At 51.6% G+C, this 21,843-nt stretch overlaps 1 protein-coding gene across 1 annotated transcript in view; it reads left to right on the top strand.

The window, feature by feature from the left end:
- Positions 1–5,772: 5,772 nt before the first annotated feature.
- Positions 5,773–21,843, top strand: part of MMP17 (matrix metallopeptidase 17) — a 61,208-nt gene continuing 45,137 nt past the window's right edge. Inside the window, exon 1 of the mRNA XM_064675241.1 lies at positions 5,773–6,294. Within this exon, the coding sequence (XP_064531311.1) occupies positions 6,166–6,294 (129 nt within the window). The 5' untranslated portion in view covers positions 5,773–6,165. The remainder of the gene's footprint in view (positions 6,295–21,843) is intronic.

The raw sequence follows: 21,843 nt of genomic DNA on the forward strand, positions 1-21,843 counted from the left end.
AAAGGAAGGGAGAGGTGGATTTCACGGCCAGGTGGAGGAAGGAGCTGATTTCTTGGTGCTAAATGACCAATAAAAGACAAAGCTGGGCTGCCTGTGAAAATCTTTGAAATAAAAGGAGCACTTTATGTTTGATCTGATAGAATTCCACAGAGAGAACTGCCCAAGAGGAGTGCTGAGAGATGGTCAGCACGTTAGGCTTGGAAAAAGGTCTCTGAAACAGAATTTGCTGCAGATACCTGCAGGAATGTGGTTGGCAGGGGGATAAAAGGTGTTTCCAGCAGAGAAGAGGGCTGGGGAGAGCTGCAGCTGTGGGGGAAGCCAGGAGGGCTGTGTTTTTCAGGTGTTACCTGAGAGAAATCTGCAAGGTTTAGACCTGAGAGTGAGTTAGAGAGGATTAAGTTTTGTTGTTAGTGAACTCCAGTGGGATGACAGTTAGTGCTGCCTCAGCCTGTGGAGCTGGCAGGTGGACATCCACGAGATGCTGGAGGTCCTTTGTGCCAGTGTGTGATTAAGCAGAGAAGAAGAGCCCTGTGGCCAAGAGCACTGTGAGCATCTCTGCAACATCTCTCTGCTCCAGAGCCCTGGCCTGCAGGAAAATACTGATTCCCCTGCTCCTTCCAAGTTTGGTTTCCATCCTTTATTTTTAAGCTATGAAAAAATGTCCATAGGTTGATTTTTTTTTTTTTTTTTTTCCCCCAATCAGAGAACAAGGAAGCAAAAAAGTGGTATCCTCCCAGGCCATCTGCAAATGCCCTGATCCACTTTGGGTTTAATCCTGGAAAAGAAAAATTTCTAAACTTCCCATGAGTAATACTTAACATATGTGTAACTAGGTGTCTACTACTGATCTTGGAAAAATAATTGCCTTTTTTCATTATTATTGGTCACTCATCAGTCCTAAGAGTAGGCAAGCAAATAAATAATTTCTGGATGATCTTAAGTGAGCAAATTATATTCCAGCGACCAATTTTGTGGAGGGTTTGTTTTTGTTTTTTTTCCCCGTGGCTACCAAAGCTTCTAGAAAACAGGAGGATAATATCACAAACGTCCTCATTCTCAGACTTTGCAGCATAAACTGATTCACCACTTGGGCTCAGCGAGAAGTCTGTGGAGCACGGATCCCCCTGGGAATGTTGTGTGTGCTGTCGGAGCGGCTGCTCCTGGCCAGGGGCCACGGCAGCCCGAGCCCCCCTCCTCTGCAGCACTGCAATTTCTGTCTCCCTGCATGATAGGGCAGAAAAATTTCATTTCTAAACTCGCCAAAACACGAGCATCTGCAGTGATACAACAGGGCAGGAGAAGTTGTGGAGCGTCTACTGATAAGAACTGCTGCATGTTTAATGCAAGGGGTAGTCTCAGCATAGCTGTGTAATTGGGAAATTAAATCTTCTGGATGTTGTCACACATGCTAATTGTGCTAAAGACACCGAGGGAAAAAAAAAATCTTCATCTTGCACTTAGCATGTATAGTTAGAAGATAATGACATTTTAAATTCATGCTCGCCATCCTGGTGCACAAAGGTGAAAATCATTTCAGGTCGTGCATTTGGCTGGAATGTATGCGGAACGAAAATAAATTGTGTATTCGTTTACAGGGTTTTTTTCCCCAAACGCTGACAATTACGGGCAGATCAGGGATATGTGAACTTGCAAATCAGCTTCACCAGCATTTCTTGTTTAGCATAGGAGTTTTGTGCTAAAACAGACCATAGGTATCACCATAAACAGCTATCTGCTCCTTCTGATTTGCTTGCTCTTACTTACAGCTGCTCACAGTTATCTCCGTTCTGCTGTTGTGCAAAGCAAATATTTTTGGCTAAAACGTGTTGAAATGCTGTTTTAACTGAGTCATTCATTTGCAATAAATGAAGCATAAAGAATGCATTTTGGAAGCTACACTTAACAGAATTAAAATCATCACTCTCCTCCTTCCTTACATAAATTCTATTCAGCAACTTGCCTGGGTAATGAATGGCAAGAAAACTCCATCTACCCTCGCTTGGTTCTCGTGACATGAGCACAGAGTTAAACCTGTGCCATTGAGGTGGGGTTTTTACTGACTGAAAAGGGAAAAGAGAAAAAATATTCATAGTTCAGTTTGTTCTAACCAGGTTCTTCTTATTGCCCAGCTCTGCTCTCTGTAGCTGTAAGGAGCTGATGGCATCCATACAATCTGCCTTGTTATTTTGGGCACAGCTTCCACCTTCCCAGGGAGAGCTGCTCTTTTATTACATTCATTTGGTTAGAGTGAAGTCAGTGTGATTACTCATATGCTTAAATTTGAATATATATCCTATATATATATACACACACATAAACATAGAGTTTAGAGTTTCTCTGATATTTCTTTGGGTCTTAATGATCACGTAGTGTTTTGTTGGAGGAGGAAGTCTCATGCTATAAAATTAAACTATGAAAGAATCTCTCCCAGCTGTTTGTACATGGCATGGTTGTAGATTCTTTTGGTTTTGTAATTTGTGACTGGTTTTGATTAATGTATAGAAATCTATCTTGTCTCTTGTAAGTGCTTATAAATACGTTGGAAATTACTTTGACTGTCGTAAGGGTACGAACAAAGCATCTACTCATCCAGTGTAAATAACCATTCACATTGCAGGTCCTTGTGGGGCAAGACTGGCTCTGAGGTGCCAGCACAGCACAGGTGCTAATAACTGATATCTGGGCAGATGGTGAAACAGGGCAGGTATTTACAACTGCAGAGGTCAGAGGATGGGAAATCCAGTGGGATTTGGCCACTTAAAACTGAAGTTTCTGTGGGATGAGTTGTTTGTTTTCTTTGAAAATCTCAGCCTGGTTTGCAAAACTGTTCAGTTCCTACTGTGCACGTGGCTCTGCTCCAGTCCCAGTCAGAGGAAGGATCACAGCCCTGGAAGTGAGCCCACACCAAAGCAGTTGGGATGTGAGCAGGGATGCTCAGCTGAGGTGCTTCACTGAGCAGAACCAGGGAGGCTGCCCATCCAACCAGGGATGTTACCAGGAGAGAGGGTACTGGCCATGGCTCGGGGCCATCTCTCCATCTGTTCCACCAAAAACCAGTCTACCCCCTCAGGGTGAAAGCCCTTCCTGCTCTGCTGGAGGCAGGAGGCTGTGTAAGGGACAGCTGATGGGAAGCCCCTCAGTGGGAGGGTGGGGTTGGCAGCTTGGGCCGAGTCTGCTGCAGTGAAATGTTTTACAAATACCCCAAACTCTGCAATTACAACCTGTACCTGTGTAATACATGCATGTGAGAAACAGCTGTGGGGAAAGTATTCTCTTGCAATATGTAAATTTGGTATATTCCACATTTGGTGAAAATGGGTATTTAATGCCACAGGAAGGAATCTGAAAGGATAAAAGCACATTTGACATGGAGTAGCATCTTCCATTTGCCCTGCTGTCAATCTGCTTAAAACACCTGCTCTGACAGAAACTGTGAAGATTTTTGTCCCCGATGTGCTGCTGTGAGAGGATGACCTATGAGGGGAACATAAAATGGTAGCATGTGCCCTAAAATCTTGACCCCTCAAAGTTAAGAGCAAAACTCTTTCAGCTGGAGTGGGCTCAAATCTTTATCTTTGCTCCAACAGCTCACAGGCTGCCCACGATGAACCTTTATCCTTCATTGACCACTTCTGAAAAATGGGATTAAAGGTCAGTGTGGAGCGTGCAGCATCTTCCAGAAATGCAAGGAAGGCAGCTGAGGTAACCTTGTTGCTACAGGATGATGTGGCCAGCATGGGAGAGGGGGCACTGTGGATGTGGGGTAGGACCAAGCCCTGGAGCTCCAGGCTCCCCAGCACAAGGACAAGGCTGGCATGCAAACTGTGCCATGCAGAGGGGAAACTGTGTGTGCTGAGCAGTTCTCAGAGAGCCCAGAATCCCTAGAAAGCATTTCCAGGTGCTGCTGAAGCATTTGCCATTAATAACCCCAAGCCCATGGCATGTCAGTGAACTTGGGCTGGCAGTTTTCACCCTGTCAGTGCTGCCACCACAGAAGCTGCTCACCTCGAGGGCTGCAGATTTGTCCCAAACTCTGTGATTTTGAGACACTGCTGCACACTCCTTCCAGCCCTCTGTGCCTGTGTCCCCTCTGCCTTCCTCAGAGAGTGGCTCTGATCTGCCCCCAGTCATGTCAACTGTCAGGAGAAATGATCCCTAATAAGAAGAGATTCTGGAACTGCTTAGCAGGAAATTACTACGTGTGGTGTTGCTAAGCAATGTCAGGCTGGCCTGACTGCCCAGAATAACGCTTCTCTGTTGGAAAACCCGGAAAAGGTTGTGGGGTGGTGGGTGGCTGCTGCTTTCTGCTCAGAGCAGTGGAGTCTGGAATACAGCAAATAACAGTCCTTGTCTCATAGGGGCTAGTGTGACACTTATTGAAAGTGAGAAGGAGCTCTCCCTCGAGGGCAGTGGCAGCTGTGGGATGGACAGGACAGGGCAGGAGCAGCAGGAGAGGCATAGAGGTGGAGTTGAGTCCTGCAGAGTGGAGAGGGGTGTACAGAGGGGGGAACCACTCCCCAGAGACAGGGGCTTACACCTGGGCACAGGAAGAGTGTGCCCTTTGGAAACCCCCTCTCTGCACCTGTGGAACCAGAGGCTGAGCTGTGCTGGGCTGTTTAAGAAGCTGAACTTCACTTTTGTATGGAGCAAAGCTCTCAGCATAACAGCTCTTGAGCTACAAGAAGTACCTCTAGTTGGTGAGGCTCTGAGCCCTGTAATCCAGTGGTTTTCCCTCTAATTTCTCTGGTGTTGGAGCAGTAAATTCAGTCCAGCTCACAGGGACACAGGGTAGTGCAAAATTGCTTGCGGGAAGTGAGGTCTCTCTGTTTATTCCCTTTAACCAACTTCTTTTGGACAAAGATTTCTTCTTTCTTCCTCCACTGCTTTGCTCTAGTCCTGTCTGATATTAAATATCTCCAGAAGTAGCTATGGTTCATTGCCAAATTCATATATTGTGCAGAAGGTGTCATATCAATGTCTATTACAATTTTGCCCCAGTGCCACCTAGAAGCAACTTTTCATCTCTGCCAATTCTCCATTATTTCCACTACTTATTTATCATAAAACAGAAACTGCAAATGTATTTTAAAAACCAAAACGAAAACAGAAAAAAAAAACAAACGAACAAAAACCAAAACAAACCCACACTTCTTTAAAGATCGTTTGCAAAGCTGTTGAGTGTATTAACGTGCCAATAGGAACTGGAGAAGGCAGATGCTGAGTAGGAAGTACATGTTCCTCCTGAACTGGCAGGAGCTGTAGCTGTCAGGGTCTCCCCTGCCATCTGGCCTGTCGGAGCATGTGGCAGATTCACAGCTCTCCGGGGAGGACGCGCTGCAGAGGCCATAGGATCCCATTATGCTGTTTATGGGGACAAGCCAGACATTTGTCTCGCTGAGACGGGATGTCAGTCGAGGATGCTGACACGTGAACCACACGTTCATTTCCACAGCTCCTCAAAAAACTCGGAAGTGCGGCTGGTACGCAAAGAAATGTTGATGCTTAAAAAGAACCGTGTCGGAACCTCGATGCATTTCAGCCAGACGCAGATACCAGAGCGGGAGGGCACCGAGCCCTCCCCACGGGGGAGCAGGGCCGGGGTCGGTGCCGGTTCTTGGTGCGGGCGCTCAGCGCAGCGCTGTGCCGAACCCCCCCGCACCGCCGGAGCCCTGACACCGCCTCCCTCATTAGCATCCCTTCCTCCTCCTCCTCCTCCTCCGCTGCCCGGCCGCAGAGGGGTGCATGGCAGCAGCGACGGAGCCGCGGCCGCCCCCGGCAGCAGCAGCAGCAGCAGCAGCCGAGCCGCGTTCCGCTCCGCGCCAGCGCCCGCAGCAACTTTGCCGCTCCGCGGGGTGCGGGAGCGGGGCGATGTGACCGCGCACCCGGCAGCGGAGCACCCCCGGCAGCGCGGAGCGGAGCAGCGAGGAGCGGAGTCCCCCCTGCTTCCCTCCCCGGCGGGGCGGAGCGGAGCCCTCACCTCCCCCCCGCCTCCATCCTCGGCGGAGCAGCGCGGATCCGAGCGGAGCCCCTCCGCCTCCCTCCTTCTCTCCCTCCCTCCCTCCCTCCCCGGCGGCGGCCGCAGCCCGGGGCGGGAGCGCGGATGCGGCGCGGAGCCCGGCGGAGCCCAGCGCGGGGCCGGGGCCGGGCGGCGCGGAGCGCGGGGGGATGCTGAGCCCCGCCGCCCGGCACCGCGCCCGCCGCCAGGAGATGCTCCTCGTGCTCGCCCTGTGGCTGGCGTGGCAAGAAGCGCCCGCGGCGCCGACCCCCGCGGCGGAGGACATCACCCGGGGAGTTGTGAGTAACCCGCGGAACCCCCCGCTCCTCTCCGCTGCCCCTTCCCCCGGTACTCCCTCACCTCCGGGCATCGCCGGTCCCCGCGGCGCTGGGCCAGCGTCGGCGGCTGGAAGCGCTCCCCGGCGCGCCCCGGTGCCCCCCTTTGCCGCCGGTGTCCTCCACCCTGCTCCCGCTGGTCGGGCCCCTTTACACCGGTGCCCCCTCCAGCCTTATCCACGTTGTGCCTCTCCTTGCACCTGGTGCCCTGCCGTGCTCACGGAAGGGTTCGTTTATCCCCTCGCACCCAGTGCCCCCTGCACCGAGCCCTTTGGAAGCCGGAGTCCCCCTCCGTTAAACCCGCTGTGTCCCCTTGCACGCCCCGCACCCCCAGCACGGTGACCCAACTTTCCCCCAGCCCAGCATCGCGGGGTGACGGCCCCACCAGCTTTCGCACACGGATGGTGATTTCCCAGGCGCTGGGAAAGGGCCGGCCTGTCTCGAGGGCTCCCTGCCTGCCATGGAGCCGCACAAACTCCAGCGGCAAGCCGGGTGAAATGGCACGTTTGGAGTCAGAGCGATCCCTGGGGACTGGGACGCGCTCGGGGATGCGTTAGGGGCTGCTCTGTGCCGGCAGCAGGTGGAGGGTTGGCTTCATTGCGGTGGTCTGCACATTGCGGGCATCCTTGTGGTCCTGCTGCTCCGCTCACAGGTGCCTGCTCGGTTTGCAGGGAGGTGACAGGTTTTAGCAGCCCTTGAGAGCTCAGGTCATGTCCCAGCCAGGTCACGGTGCCAGCGGGTCTGTACAGCTTCACGCCATCTCCTCTGAGAGGGGAGAGATGGAGGCTTTTCTGCTGGAGGAGGAAAAGTTTCTGATATCTCATGCCAGCCGTAGCTCAGAGAAGCCCCGCGACTACGTCAAAGCTGGGTGTCAGAAAGCCATCTGTGGCTGGGTGTGGGCGGGCAGTCCTGGGGCTGGACCCGCCAATTTGGAGAAATTCCCTGAAATTCAGCGAATTTCAAAATGCTGCCTGTGCAGTGCTGGGAGGGAGGGAGGGAGGGAGGGTTTGCAGCACGGCAGGGTTATCTAATGAGCAGGGCTCGCACAGAGCAGTGCGCCAGGACGCTGCTTCCCCCGCCGAGGCTCGGCCACCAACGCGTGCTCCGGCTCGCAGGCTCCGGCTCAGGCACCTGCCGGGAAGGACGGAGCGTGTCGTTCCCCATCAGTTCCTAGCAGAAGAAAAAATGTGGTGAATATGAGGTACATCTGCATCATTATGGTGCAATTACTTCCCCCTGTAACCAAATGTTAAAGCTGGAATTAATATTTCATGCAAACAGCACGCGAATTGATGTCTTCTGCCCCAATCAATTTGACTCAAACTTTGTCTTTGACCTGCTTTTATCCTTGCTGCCGTATCCACTCTGCACTCAGCTTTTACAGGGTAAATGTTAATACTCAAGGGGCTGATTAGTTACTGCTGACAACTTTCAGGCACTAAGGAACCCTTTTTGTCCTGGACTGGATTTGAGCAGTAGCTCCAAACCCAGCTGAAGAGCTGGGGCCATCTCGCAAAGCAGAAGGTACCAGGGATGGTGGTTACACAGCAGGAGTGAACTGCAGGAGAAGGGAATTACATCAAAAGAAGTCTTATTTAGGCTGGGAAGCCTAAATTTAGGGTGTCAGATGAGTGTCTCTGTGCTATCTCCCCTCCAGTGGGTGTGCTTGCTGGGGGCAAATAATCTCTCCAGCTTGAGACACCACTGGTGGGATTCCGAAGGGGTTGAATGTAAATCATGGTTGTGCTTATGCCCTCTAATGAGCAGCAGGGAGCACAAGATGCCAGGTATTTTCAGAGGTGTTTGTCAGGAAACTACCACTGTGTGTGGGAAGTGAGAGCCTCGAGAAGAATTATTTGACATCCGCTTTATGAAGCAACTAAGAAATTAAAGATCTGTGAGGCATTTAAATCAAATATTTGAAAACTAGGAAGCATGAAACCATGGCAATAGGAAGCTCTGCTAACCTTGGAAAATTATATCCAGCAGTTCTCTGCAGTAAACAGAGCACAATATCAACAAGAGCTTTTACATCCCCCCTTGCACCTGAGAGGCTTTCAGTGCTGAGCAGGACCATGCCTCTGAGCTGTGTCCTCTGCTCCACTCCTGCTCTAAGTTTGTTTTAAATGAAACAGTGGTGCTGGGCCAAATTAAAGTTCAGCAAAATGAAAGAGGGCTATAACTCAAAGGCAGTGCTTGTTAGAGTGCTGCCCAAAGCAATATAACATGGAATGATTCTCCAGATTTCATTACTAGTGGAATATCCTGCCCAGTTTATAAATCTAACTTGATTATTAATGTTTTTATTGTTCTCCATTAGCTGCCCTAACAAAGAGGGCATAAAATAGCAGATGGAACAGAGCTTGACTTGAGTGATTCCACTGAATTTTTAGTACGCCACTTTTGAGATTTACGACTTCGCATTTCTCACTGCTGCCTTTACAGTAAACCCCAACCTCTCCTTCCACAGCATTCACAAATTGCATCTTTTTATGGCTGTTGAGCTTGGGCGTCTCAGGGGTGCAGGCAGCAAAACCTCTCTATACCTTGGTAGTAACTGAGTAATGAGAGCTCTCACCTCAGTGGGCTTTGAACCACGTCTGGGGGGAGGTCTCCCTTCAAGTTGTACTTTTCAGAAGAGCCGGCGTGTGGAGTTTGAACAGCGAAGGTGTTGACCTGGAGACTGGCTGGTTTGGAACTGAGCCAGCTGTTAAACAGGCAGCTCCTGCCCATTCCTGCCTGCTGCAGGTGCACAGCTGTACAGCTGTGGCAGGGCAAAAGCTCTGGCTTGGGGATGGACTGATGCTTGGGGCTGAGGAATCGTGGCTTGAGGGAGGCACTTTGCTCTGGGGCGTTGCTTTGCCTTGGCACTGGGGTTGCAGGACAGGAGGTGGTGGTGGTGGCCTCACTGAGATCATCCCGTGTGGACATAGGCTCTGGTGTCACCACCCAGGGATGCAGGAGTGCTAGGAAAGTTTTAGTTTGGTTGCAAGAGCATGGGTGGGAAAAAAAAAAAAGGCTGTGAGTGGCTTTTTCTTGACTTTGTGGCCAGGGGTGAGAGGGGAGATCTGTTCGTGCCCCCAAGGCGTTTCTCCAGCTGGGGATTGCTGGGCATTCCTGGGGGCTTGCGTATGACCAATGCCTCTCTCAGCCTCCTGCTCACAAAGCCCTGTCTGTGTTGTTCCCAGAGAAGTTGCTCCCAGGGGATGGAGGCATTTGCATTCATCGGTGGAGACCAGGGACCCGCGTCCCCCTCTGCCGCCGTCCCAAGCGGCTCTTTGTTCAGGGCAGGGCCCTCGCCTTTGTGGCAGCTTCTCATTTGAATGACAAGGATGCACTTGTGGGGAGAGCGGGGTGGCACAGAGCCCTACCAGGCTGTGCCCCCCCGGCTGGCTGCGGTGGGCTGGGGGATAGACAGAGGTTCCTCTGTGTGCCCACGTCAGGGAGAGGAGGGGCAGGAGTAGCAGCAGTTTCCTATGAGTCTGTGCCCCGTGTCTCACAGGTGCCAGATTTCAGACTATGGACTGGGATATGGGTTCATCCTTGCTGTTTCTGGGGTGCTGCCCCGGGAAGGGTAGGAGTATCCTGCTGCTGCCACTGCCAGATGCCCAGTGCAGCTGCACATCCTGCTCCCACCTGCCAGGAGTCAGCCAGGAACTCCCCTAAAGTGCTGCATTTAAGCACCCGGTGTTGGGCATGTCCCTGAGACATGGCTTAGCTCCTGTTTCAAGGCTTGGGATAATCAGCTTCTTAAAGTACAATCCTTGTAAGAATATAGGCTGTTCTCTTTATCAGGAGAAAGTACTAGGCTTCTTCTGTTTCTGCTAATGGGGAAATTAAAAATTGATAATTCCAGTTGGAGCTTCATTCATCCTCCTAAAATGGCGAGTCTTTAAGGACAAAATGCTCAATAGATTCCCTAAACAATAATGCATTCGGGCCAACAGCACTGGGGAGAGGAGCTTTGCTTGGCCCCCCTGCCACTAAAACACTTCATGCCTTCCCATATGGAGCAGGAATCATCCCAGGTCCATGAATTCCCTCCAAGAAAGCTAAGCTACCATATTAAAAAAAAATGATAAAATGAAGTGCTGTTGGTTACATTTTGAGGTACCTCTTGAAGCCAAAGTACAATGCAAACTAAATTGACAAAAGGCTGGCTGGAAGCTTTCAAACAGCCGGGCTGCTGTGAAAGCATTTAATCTGGTATTAAAGCCCTGGCTGGTGTGAACTGCTCCTTCCCTTTCAGATTTGAGACTTCCACATACAGTAATGCAATTTACTCCTGGGCTTGGCTGCTATTGTGGGCCCAGCCGTGGGAATTACCCGGGCCAGTCACTCCAAATTACCCACTTTAATGAGGCTCTGCCTTCGAGAAGGGTTCAGAGCCAGTGGGTGAAACCCTGCTGTCACCAGGGACTGCCCCATGGTTGGTGCTGGGGATGGAGTATTGAGCTCCCACCTTGGCCTTGCTCTTCATCCTTGACACTGTGTTGGGTATAGAAGCAGCTCCTGGCTGGCAGGACCCCTGTCTGGACCCTGCCATCCCTGGGGGCAGCATGCAGTGGAGCTGTATGTCCATACCCTCCTTTTGCCCCTAAGAACTCCTCAGAAGGGAGATCTCTGCCTGTGTGACTCAGCTTGCAATGTTTCGTTATTCTCCCTCATTAAATCAGACGTGCAAAGAGGCAACGCAAAACTCAACGTGTGCCCATCCCTGCCCGGCTCCGGACGGGGCTCTCCTGGTTCGGGGCCTGGGGGTGGCTCACCAGTGAGACCATGTGGGTCACGGGGTGACATGGGTGATGTCACCATGAAACTGGGGGGCTTGGGTGTGTGTGACACCCTGTTTGTCCTGGCAGGTTCGGTGGTGCCGGCGGCGGCTCGCTCTGACTCATCGCCGGGGCCGCACACTAATTTCTCATTATTTACTCATTGGCAAAAGTGCTGCAGGAATGGGCTGCGTGGCTCCGGGAAAGGTCGTGCTGCGGCTCAGGGAACCTTTGTTTCTGGATGCTGTGGGGGCAGGTGTGTCCCCTGTGTGGGTCTGGGGTCCTGGCTGGCCCCATGGAGGTCACAGCGTGGGAGGGAAAAGCCCTCACATCTCGGGTGATGGTGAACCTGGGCCACCACTTTGTCACTCTTTAAAGTATCTTGCTCAGAGTAGAGCAGCACTTGAAAGCTAAAGATTTGATTTCTAAATAACCTGAGATCTGACAGCAACAGTTCTCAAAATGCTTTCTTTAATCAAAATCACTTTAAATGGGTAGATTTGGGAGCTTCGCAATCACTTGCTGCTGCGCACGTGCAAGCTGCATCTTCTTTGTCCCAGATTTTTATGAGGATTGTCTCTGTTTTCTGGGTCAGAGAATTAAGAGATTTGATGTTACATTGAAAAAAAACCCCACACCAAACCACACATGCAAAGTTAAATCCAGTGCAAAACAAAGCAGACGTGCGGGGGCGAGGGGAAGGAGCTGCTGAAGGACCGGAGAGTTTTAGATCAGCGTAATGAGAAACTGCCTTTGACCACGGGTTTGTTCCGAGGGAAGTCCTGATGTGGAGTAAATGCCGATGCTCACCGAGGAGTGTGGTCTTCAGCTGGGACTCTGGCTGTTTGATTAGCCACGATGATTTAATAGAAAGGAACCCAATTAAATCTGAGGAATTTCCTGCGTCAGAATACACCATGTGCACAGGAAAATTGTTCTTCCAAGAAATCTGGAGATGATCTACAGCTCCTGGCGAGAGCAGCCCAAACACGGTGACTTGGGAAGTGGAAGTATATTCAGGAGGTTTTTTTCGTATTATTTTTACAAGAGGGAGTTTCTGCCCATTGACTGTCAGTGGTCAGGCGGAGTTCTTCATGCTGGCTGACATATTATTTCATCCTGACAATATTGATCTTTTGAGTGAACAAAAGCAATTTTACCTGTGTCACAGAGCCCTTGCTTGAAGGTGATGGACACGTTTGGATTACATCGTCTTGTCATTTAACAAACTCCAACAGGCACCTGCTGTGGTTCAGCTCCCAGTGCTGCTGCTACGTCCTGGTTCTGCTCTGCAATTCAGGTGTGTCCTACAGAGCCCACTGCACATATCCTTCCTTAAGGATGCAGGACAAAAAGTTCCCTCATCCAAAATACAAGTGGGAGATAAGAGATCTGGACTGCTTCACCCACAGGTTTGTCTTCATTTGTCGTGCACCATGTGGGGGCATTTAACCCGGGGCTCACATCCCAAACCACCTGGCTCTGGATTTTTCTAGTTCCCACCAAATGCCCCTTGCTGGAGATGGCAGGCTATGAAGAGATCAAAAGGAAACTTCACAGGCTGTTGCCAGACTTTGGGGATTTCACTGTCCAAGGCTTTTCTGAGGCTGAGGAGGCAGATCTAAGGGCGGTGCTGGGATCGAGGGAGCAGCTGAACCCTGGAGGGCACCCAAATGGGATAAAAAGATGGAAAAGACCAGGAAGGGGTTTCTATGGGATCTCTTTTGAGAAGCAAGCCTGGAAACACTCATCTGAGAAAGCATCCACTTGATTGGCAGCTGTAGACTTCCCAAAATACTGCGAGTTCTAGGCTGTAGTGCTTGTTCTCAGGCTTTGACTGTCTACATATCAGTCAACCCTTCATTAAGATTCGCTTTTCTCAGTGAGGTGTTGTCACATGCAGAAGTGCTACTGCTGATACTGTGGCTGGAGTACGTCTCAGGAGATGATTTTCCTGTTTCCCTCTGTGGAAGCTGTGACTTCTGGTGCCCTGAGCTGCTGGGTGGCTCTGCTGGGCTCCTCCACGGCCATAATTACCAAAAACTTGGATGGCTGTTGGGCTGAAGGGTGTAACACAAGAAAATGCTCCTTTTGTTTTACTATTGCTCCTGGGGAGTTTGATTACAGGACCCGAAGGAAAGCACAAGGCGCAAAATGATACTACGACTGCTAGAGACAGTCCCACCACGACTCCAGATCTAATTACCTGTAAGCTCTGGAGCTGATGAATTCAGCCTTTGGGAAAGGGTGTCAGGTCTCATTTATCACTGAGCAAGAGAAAAACAAAGCAGTCTCTCCTGTTTTTCTTGAGCCCACCACGTGCAGTCTCCTCCGGAGATATTGCATCCACTCCACATTAGTTATGTCCTGGCTGGTGCTTGGTCGAGGCTGCACCTTTGACAAGGCTTGTTTTGGGGAGCATGGGGAGCTCCCCCCAGCCCACAGTCTTGTTCCCACCCTGTTGCTTGTGTTTACTTCATGGTTGCTGTTCCTTTCTCACGCTCATAGTGTCCCTCTGGCACGTCCACCACAGAAGGGCAATCAGTGATGCTGCTCAAGAAGTGTTTTTCTCCTTTGATAAATTCTCTGCATTAAATTGGCTTTTATTTTTCTTGTTTGTTCTCCATTTTGATGCTGCTTGGCAAATTCCCCGTTGCTCTGTACCGAGCCATGCTGTCTCTACCTTTGCATCCTTCACGTCAGAGATGCATTTTTGTTCAAAAGTGAGAGGAAATTGGATTCACAAAAGGGAAATTCCTCACAGACGTGCCCGTGAAATGGCAACGTGTTTTATATAAAGGCACAGCTAAAGAGAGGTAGGTGGTTTGGGACTTTTGCCACATTTATTTTTATGTTGCAGAAATGTATCCTCCAGGTCTGATCAACGAGACTCTGAAATGAGGAATAATCTTGCCTGGCCTCAGCTGGCACTGAAGTGTACAGCAGTCCAGTCCTTCCTCCCAGGCGGGATGCATGTCATATTTCATGACAGAATGACAGCCCTGACAGACAATCTGTTGCTGTTTTGGCATTTCTGATACACCTTGTGCTTTGGTACACACTCACTCAGTGTCCAGCAGGATCAAGATAATCTAGAGGAAATGAGCTGACACAGTCCAGGGTCCCAATATGGGCAGTGAACAGGGCAACACTGATTTGAGTAGTCTTCTACCTGCTCACCCGGGTTAAAAAACTCAGCCAAGATGATACAAAAATTTTCTTTCTCTGCCTAAAGCCCACAGCATCAAGTGCATGATCACATGCCAGGCTCTGAGACACCAGACAGATGTGCTTGTTGACCAAGCAGCCTCACTGAAAGGTGGCCTGAGCTCCAAACACCAGATCTGAGAGTCAAAGGCTTCCCTTTGTGAAGAGCATCCAGTCCAGGCTGGAGTGGGTGGCTTTTCTTTGCTTCTCCTTCACGTTTCTGTTACCAGGGAGTTACTTTCGCTGGTTTATCTCTTCCCAGCAAGGTCTTTCCCTGCATCAGGGTTTGCCAGGAGCCCAACGCGCCCTTCAGGCAAAGCCCTTTCCCCACAGGAACAAGCTCCTGAGGGTTCATGCTCCCTGCCTGGGATGTGGAGGCTGGAGGAAATGGGTGACACTGGGAGCCCCTCCGTTCCCCTCCCTGCAGCCCCTCGGTGTTGGCAAGAGCTACTCCAGAAAATCGCCTTTTCCAGCAAAAGGAGTTTATTTCTGCAATAACAAACGTCGTGGTGAGGCAGGGCTCCAGAGCCGAGGTCTCCGGGGAGATGCGCATCAGCCGCTTTCCTTCTGCGGACAAAACCCCGGGCGAGCCCCGGCCCCGGCTCCTGCCGGCGAGGGACGGGACCGGGCGGCGCCGCTCGGGGACCCCGGAGCGTCCCGTCGGTGTCGTGCCGGTGCCCTCTTGTGGAAACTGGGAAAATATCCGAGAAAAATATGTTGGTGCCGGGCTGGGAGCGGAGGTTGGAAACCCGCCCGGGGGAGTGGAGTGGAGCAGGGTGCAGGGTGCTCCCCGGGGCTGTGCTGTGCCCCCTCCAGCCCGAGAGCCTTTGCCATTGCTGGAAATGATATTATTGTCATTGAGGGAGATTGTATTAACTGAGCCTGGGGGCAGGGGCTCGCAGCTCTCAAATCCTGCCCCTTGGTGCACACCTTGGGGCACTGAATCCCTGTGTGGTGACAAATGTGCATGCTTTAAGTGATAATGCTCCCAAAGCACCTCTGGACCTCCTTGCTCTTGTTCTGCAGGAACTCCCATTTCCCTTGCAGCAAACCTTTATCAACAGTGGCACACACAAGCTCTGAATTTCTTCTTGAACCAGCGTGCCATGGCCCTGAGCCTGCTGGGTGTTCCCTGTAGCCACAGAGCAGGCACAGACCACCCTCCTTGGGAAGACGTCACACTGCTTTAGTCACCTCCCAAAAATGTCAGCGGGTCAGCATGCCCAGGGGACTGCAGGGCCATCGTGCTGGCTCTCCCCTTCCCTGTCACACACTGCAGCTCTGGCTGCAGAGGGTGATGAATAGCTGCCCTGGAGCAGCACCTTCTGACCCCACCACCCGCCTTGCTCTCTGTAATAGCTGGCAGAAATAGCACTGTGCTGTGTAGGAAATGCCAGCCTGGCACCATCAGTCTGTTTTCCATCCTCTGTTCTGGTTTCCCAGCCCTGTGGGACCCTGGTGAGCCATGGGTCCGTCTCCCACATCCACCATGGGAGCAGCCCAGGCAGTGGATCTTGCCCTGCTACTCGGGAGCCCCATTCCTGTGGCTTCCCTGAGTTCAAGTTCTTGCCTTCTCCATGTTTCCCTCCCATCTAATTTATTAATATCCTGAAAAAGCAGCCCCTTTTAAATTTCTAAAGAATTTTAACTATTAAAACCAACTTGTCTCCTCCTGCATTTCCCAGACTTGGCAGCTCTTCTCCCTTTAATGCCTTCCTGGAAAGCAGTGTCTATAAAAGCCCAGCTGTGTCAGGGAGGTCACGAGGGCCAGCCCAGGCAGGGGCTGTGCATCGTTGGAGGTGAAAGGGAGCTGCAGTTGTGGGAGGTTTGTGCCCAATTCATCCCGAGTCCATAGGGTGACTCGCTGTCCCTCCTGCATCCTGCCTGTCTGTGTGATCAGAGATACTCATTTTTGCTTGTCTATTTAGAGGAATAGATTCTTTGAGCAAGGATATCTGCTTTTATTTTTTTTGTTTGTTTTGTAGCTCTGGGATCATCTCTCAGCCTCTAGGTTATCTAGACCCGTACTGTGTCTGAACCCTGCCACTCCTGCATTCGTTTCCTTTTGTCGAGGAACAATATTGTATTTCTGATGTTCTGTACAGGGAATTCAGTCTTGGGAGCCAGACTTGTTCAGAGCCAGGCTTGAGCAGGGACAAGGAGCTGAGCTCACATGCTCAGAGAGGCTCGGATCTTATTCAGAGCCAAGAGATACAACTGCAGAAATTTAATTAATGTTGCAAACCCCTTCAAAGCAGAGTTTCTGGCAAAATTGCCATCTCCACTGTGCAGCAGGTAGGATGCCTGAGAGGCCTCCACAGGGATCTGTCACAGAATAACAAATGTTTCTTTACCTGGATAGTTGCGAGGACAACAGAGAAAATCAATATGATACGCTCCCCTTCTCCAGGGTAGCCTTGAACCCTAAGGAGAAAACTAATTGGCAGCCAGGCCCCCAGCACATCACCAGCTGGGAGTGGGGTGATGTGCAGGCTTGGACGACCTGGGGAAGGGCACAGGGTCTGACCATCACCTGTGGGTGATGAAGTAGGGCTGGTGGGGAGCCCTGAGCAGGGGCTGGTGCAGAGGAGGGCATCTTAGTTTGCAAATTGGCCATGGATTGTTTATAGTTAAAAAAAAAAAAAAAAAAAAAAGTGATCTCTGCAGCCAGGACTGAGCCTGGAGAAATCATAGTAATAAAGACAGTGGCAGCTGGAGTAAAATATCACCCAGCTGGTTCCCTACAAGGATGAGAGGGCAGGGGGAATTGCTCTTTTAAGATAATCCAAATACCTGCATTTTTCAAGGGCTTCCAGGTCTCCATCCCCATTGTCCTGGAAGAAGGAACTCATCCCTGGGGGGGATCTATTCTGGGAGCAACAGTGCTTTCTGCTGTGATTGTATTATCACACTCCAGAAAGCACATGCTCAAACCATCCAAGAAGGTGGTGAGCAGAACTGGCCCATCTGTGGGGACTCTGCAGAAACAGAGGTGTTCAGCTGAGGAATCACTGCTGCTTCTCAGCTTACCCTGTTTTTGTAGGGCATGAGGGCCTATTGTCCAGGAAAAAGGATGATTCTGCTCCTAATCAAGAAGCATAAAGGAAATTAGTTGTTTCCACGGCATCAGAACAGCTGAGGGAAGCTTGGGTCTCCCAGGCCTGACTTGCTGGCATGTGGCAGGGCGGGCGGTAACCTCAGCACGAGCAGCAACCAAAGCAGCTGCAAACAAATCCTTTAAGGACTCTCCTGACATAAATAAACATGGAAAATAAATGATGTCCCCAGCACTCTGCCCTCAGCTGATGAGAAACAAGCTGCATTAACAAAGTAGTTCAATAACCTGGAAGAGCTTCAGAAGAGACCTGCTTGGCAGCCCGAGGAGAAGGGGGAGCGCTGCCTGTGAGTGTGCAAACAAGGTTATGAAATGTGGCAGAGCACGAAATGATACAGTGAGAAAGTACTCACAACTTGAATTATGAGTGATGATGGTTTTCCTGCGAGGAAGAGCAGAAAGGAGAAGAGTTGTCTGTAGCTGGTGGTGGATATGCAAAGCAAGGGCAAAGGGTGCCAGGTTTGTGTCCTGAATCTTGGAGCTGCAGCCTGTGTTTTCAGTCACACAAGCAGTGATCATGTTTTCTGCAGGGGAATATGCTGTGAGTTAAGAGGAGGGCACATAAAGCCTCCTGGGGGGCTTGGTGATGTAAATGCCATCCCCAAAGGTGCAGCAGCAGGTGCCTTGGCAGAGGGGGTGTTGAAGGGGCTGCTCCTGCCATCATGAGTGGCTGACCTGGCTCTTTGTGGCACAGAAAACCTTGAACTTTACCCCCAGCCCACTCTGCTCCTTCCTGCTTCCCACTGCTCCGGCCCATCTCCTGCTTCCTCCTTTAATGAGAGGGGACGGGGCATTACCCGCTATTCAGCGCTCCCTGAAAGCTTCTCTGACGGCCGCCCCTGGATGGATCGGAGCGGTTACCGCTTCTTTTATTCACTGTTGCATTTCTCCGGCTCCTCTAGAAAATTCCCTTTGTTCATTAAACGACCTGTCTGTTTAGGGGCCCAGATGGCTGCTTTTCTCTCGGCTTTAGAAATCGCCTGCTTAATTTCCCTGGTGCCCTGCCAGCCCCGCTCCGGGGCGGGGGAAGGAGAGGGGGAAGGAGGGTGAGCACGGCGAGGCTGAGAGGCTCTTGCAGGGCTTCCCCGGCACCGTCCCTGCCCGCAGGGACAGCTCTGAGCAGACGGGCAGGACCGAAAACTGCCACAGTCTGGTGGAGCGATGGCTGGAGGACACTTCCCACCCGCTCAGGGTCTCCTGGTGATCCCGTTTCTCCCCCCTGCCCTACTAAAACAGCACCCAGGGAGGGGCTCAGTCCCAGCACTCACATCTCTGACAGCCTTGTCCTATTTCCAGCCTCCTGCTAGTGCTGTTTCCTTGTGATTTGAATTTAACTCTTAACGTTAACTCTTGATTTCGGTGTGCAGTGCTGGTGATGCCAGTGAGCTGTGCCTGCAGCAGGCACTGGCTGCCCAAGGCATCCCTGACCACCACCCGTGTGTGTCAGCAAAGGGCTGGGCACCCCAAAAACCCCCACACCATCGGAGTTCAGGACAAGAAAACCAGACCATTTGAAAGCAGCGCAGGTGGTTTAGGCAGGGGGAGAGTGCTGTGACCCTGGCTGGGTTTGGGGTGATGGGAGAGGCTTTGCAGGAACGTACCCAGCTCTACTGTGGATTCATCAGCAGGAAAGCCAGGCTGGCTGAGAATTGCCTTGGCACTCGAGGGAAGGCGTGTTACGACCAGGCAAGGCATAAATATGTTTGATATACTGACTTTTAACATGCAGCTCCATTCCAGAGGAAATGTTTTCTGGGAGGAGGCCGCTGTGCGAGAGCAGCACCCCACCAGGGCAGCCAAGAGCAGTGCCCTGCCACAGAGGCAGCTGTGGGGCTTTGCTCACTCTTGTGTCCTGTAGCCCTTTCTACTCTCCTGGTAAAGCCCCTGTCACAGGAGAGGTCCCTCCAGGAAGGTCAGCCTGCAAAATGGGTTTGGTGACAACCAACGCTTACCAGGGTTAGTCTTAATGGCAGAAGGCAGCTTAGGACCTGCTAAAAGAAACCACATCTTAGCTTCATCCCAGTTGTGTGTTCCTTTGCTGCAGTGGCCTCTCTGCTGAGGGGCTCGGGGTGGCTTTTCTGGAATCAACTGTTGCTGGTTTTCACTGCCTCATTTCACAGACTCCCAGTGCCATGGGTTTAGAGATTCCAGGTGCATTTAGATATTCCATGGCATTTATGTGGGAAGATGAGCTTGGGCCTGAGCTGGTTGAGGGCTGTGCCTATGGGGGTCCAATATGCCACTGAGGTGCTGGATGCCATTTCTTACTGGAGGATGAGGTTCAGCAGGGATCTGATGTTCCTGAACCCCTCCAGTTCACCTCTGCCATGGCTGCCCTTCCTGAGGGTACCACCTCTCCTTCTCATTTCAGAAATAATGCAGAAAATTATCTTGCCTTAATGCAATCCTGATAAATTGAAAGCTCACCTTGGCAGGGTGGCCCAAGGCGCGAGTTCACTAGTCCATTTTATGTCTCAGCATCCCCTGGTCACACCCAAGCTTGGATTAGCCTCCTTCATCTCTCACTCCACCCTTTTTGACTGATTCAGCTATCTGTGCCATTTTTCCTAAGAGAGGAGAGGAGGTCTCACTGACTGCCCCAAAAGGACCCTTGACAGTGACATTTCATTGCCAGGTGATGAGAGAGCTTAATTGAATTCCTTTGCCCTTATTCTAAGGCAATTGCAGAGTAAAAGCCTCTCGTGAGAGCGCTTGGCCGCAGCATGGGCGGGCTCTGACACGCCACTGGGCCATCTCCCTGCTGCTGGAGCTGCTAATTCAGGAGCCTGGGGGGCTGATGGCCTCATGGCAGCACTGGAACGTAATTGCTGCCATGTCTGAAATATGGTGGGATGTTATTTGCAATGTATTAAATTATGTTAAGTGCCTGAGTAAATGCTTATATAAGTATTCGTGTAAATCCATGCACATGCCCTGCTGTTAGCTCTCATCCATCCCCATCCCACCTCTGTGCTCACCAAGGGAGAAGTGTGGTTTTCACCTTCTCAGTGTCCATTTTTGCTGAGGAGCACCTTCGCCTTCATAAAACCAAACCCCGTGGGATGGCCCAGCAGTGTCACACTGCCGGCTCGCAGAAGCTGGCAGGCAAAATTCAACCACTGCACGAACTAAACCTGCTTGCTTTCCTTCCTTCCTCCAAACATAAGGCTGGAGACTGGTGGCTTCCTCCTGCTCTGCTGTGTGTGGGAGGCAAGCGGCTTCCCCCGGGGGATGCTCCTGCTCAGTTCCATTTAGCACAGTGCTCCCTAAAGGATGCACAATGATGGGGTTTGCATTGGCTTTTCGTGGATTTTAAGAAAGTCCTTTACCTGCTCAGTTCTTTGGCTTCCCACCTGTTGTGACAGGCTTGCAGTAGCCTTCCACCTTTAGCAAAAGGCTTTGAAATCTTCTGATTTTATAGAAAAATGAGTGCTGTGGGTTACTTAAAAGGGATGTCAGAAGCCAGGTGGGTTTTGTTGGCGTGGCTCGATTTGCTGTGCCCGTCTGCAAGGCAGGGGCAGAGCCAGGGGTGCCTGGACCAGTGGCTAGCCTGTGCTGGGCAAACCTGGCTGTTGCCATCCGGATGAGGGAGCTGACCTCAGCCCCAGCAGCAGAAGCCCTGTCAGGTCTGCAGTAACCAGCCATCACCAGCCGTGTGATGTTCCCGGGAGGTGAGCGGCGGAACAGCTCACGGCTTCTTCCACTTGACAAATGTTTCCTGACACCGCCGGGGAGGTCATCGTATTTCCCCCAGAGCCATTTGTCTTCTTGTCCCCAGCCTGTTTGCATTCCAACCACATCCAGCCCTCCCTGGCTCTGCACAGCCCCAGGCTGTGCCTGGGAGATGCCGCCTGTCCCAGAGTGCCGGGAGCGAGGGAGGGCTCAGTTCAGCTCTGGGCGGGCTGTGTTTGGCAGGAGAAGGTGTCCATAGGACTGATGCTGCTGCCTGCACCCTCAGAAACAACAGACTGTGTTGGAGCAGAGCCTAGGGAATGGTGGGATGTGAGAGAAAATCCCTGTTGGTGCATATCCAGGTCCTCTTGCTGCCATCGCTGGAAACCTCTACCTTATTTTCCAAGTTGCTCCATGGGTCCAGCATCCTGGGTGATGGATCTGGCAGCTCTGTAGGTGATGCAGCCATTGTTCAAGAGCTCTCCCTGCTGCTGTGGAGCCATGCTCCTGCTCCTGCCAGTGTTTCCTCTGCTCCTGGCAACTGCTGCCACTCTGAATAATTTACCAAATAACTGACTGGCTTAGAGGAGCTGCTGCTGCCCAGTGCCCCGTGCAGGGCTGGCTGGCACAGGTCCTACAGGGCAGGGCATGTGCTAGGAAGCTTTTGCCTGCTGCTGATGGTAGGGCAGGAGGACAGGCAGCAAGCCAGCAGCCTGGGAAGGTCAGCACCAGGGAATTAGTCACCCT

Source organism: Pseudopipra pipra, chromosome 18 (assembly GCF_036250125.1).
Source record: "Pseudopipra pipra isolate bDixPip1 chromosome 18, bDixPip1.hap1, whole genome shotgun sequence".
NCBI lineage: Eukaryota > Metazoa > Chordata > Aves > Passeriformes > Pipridae > Pseudopipra > Pseudopipra pipra.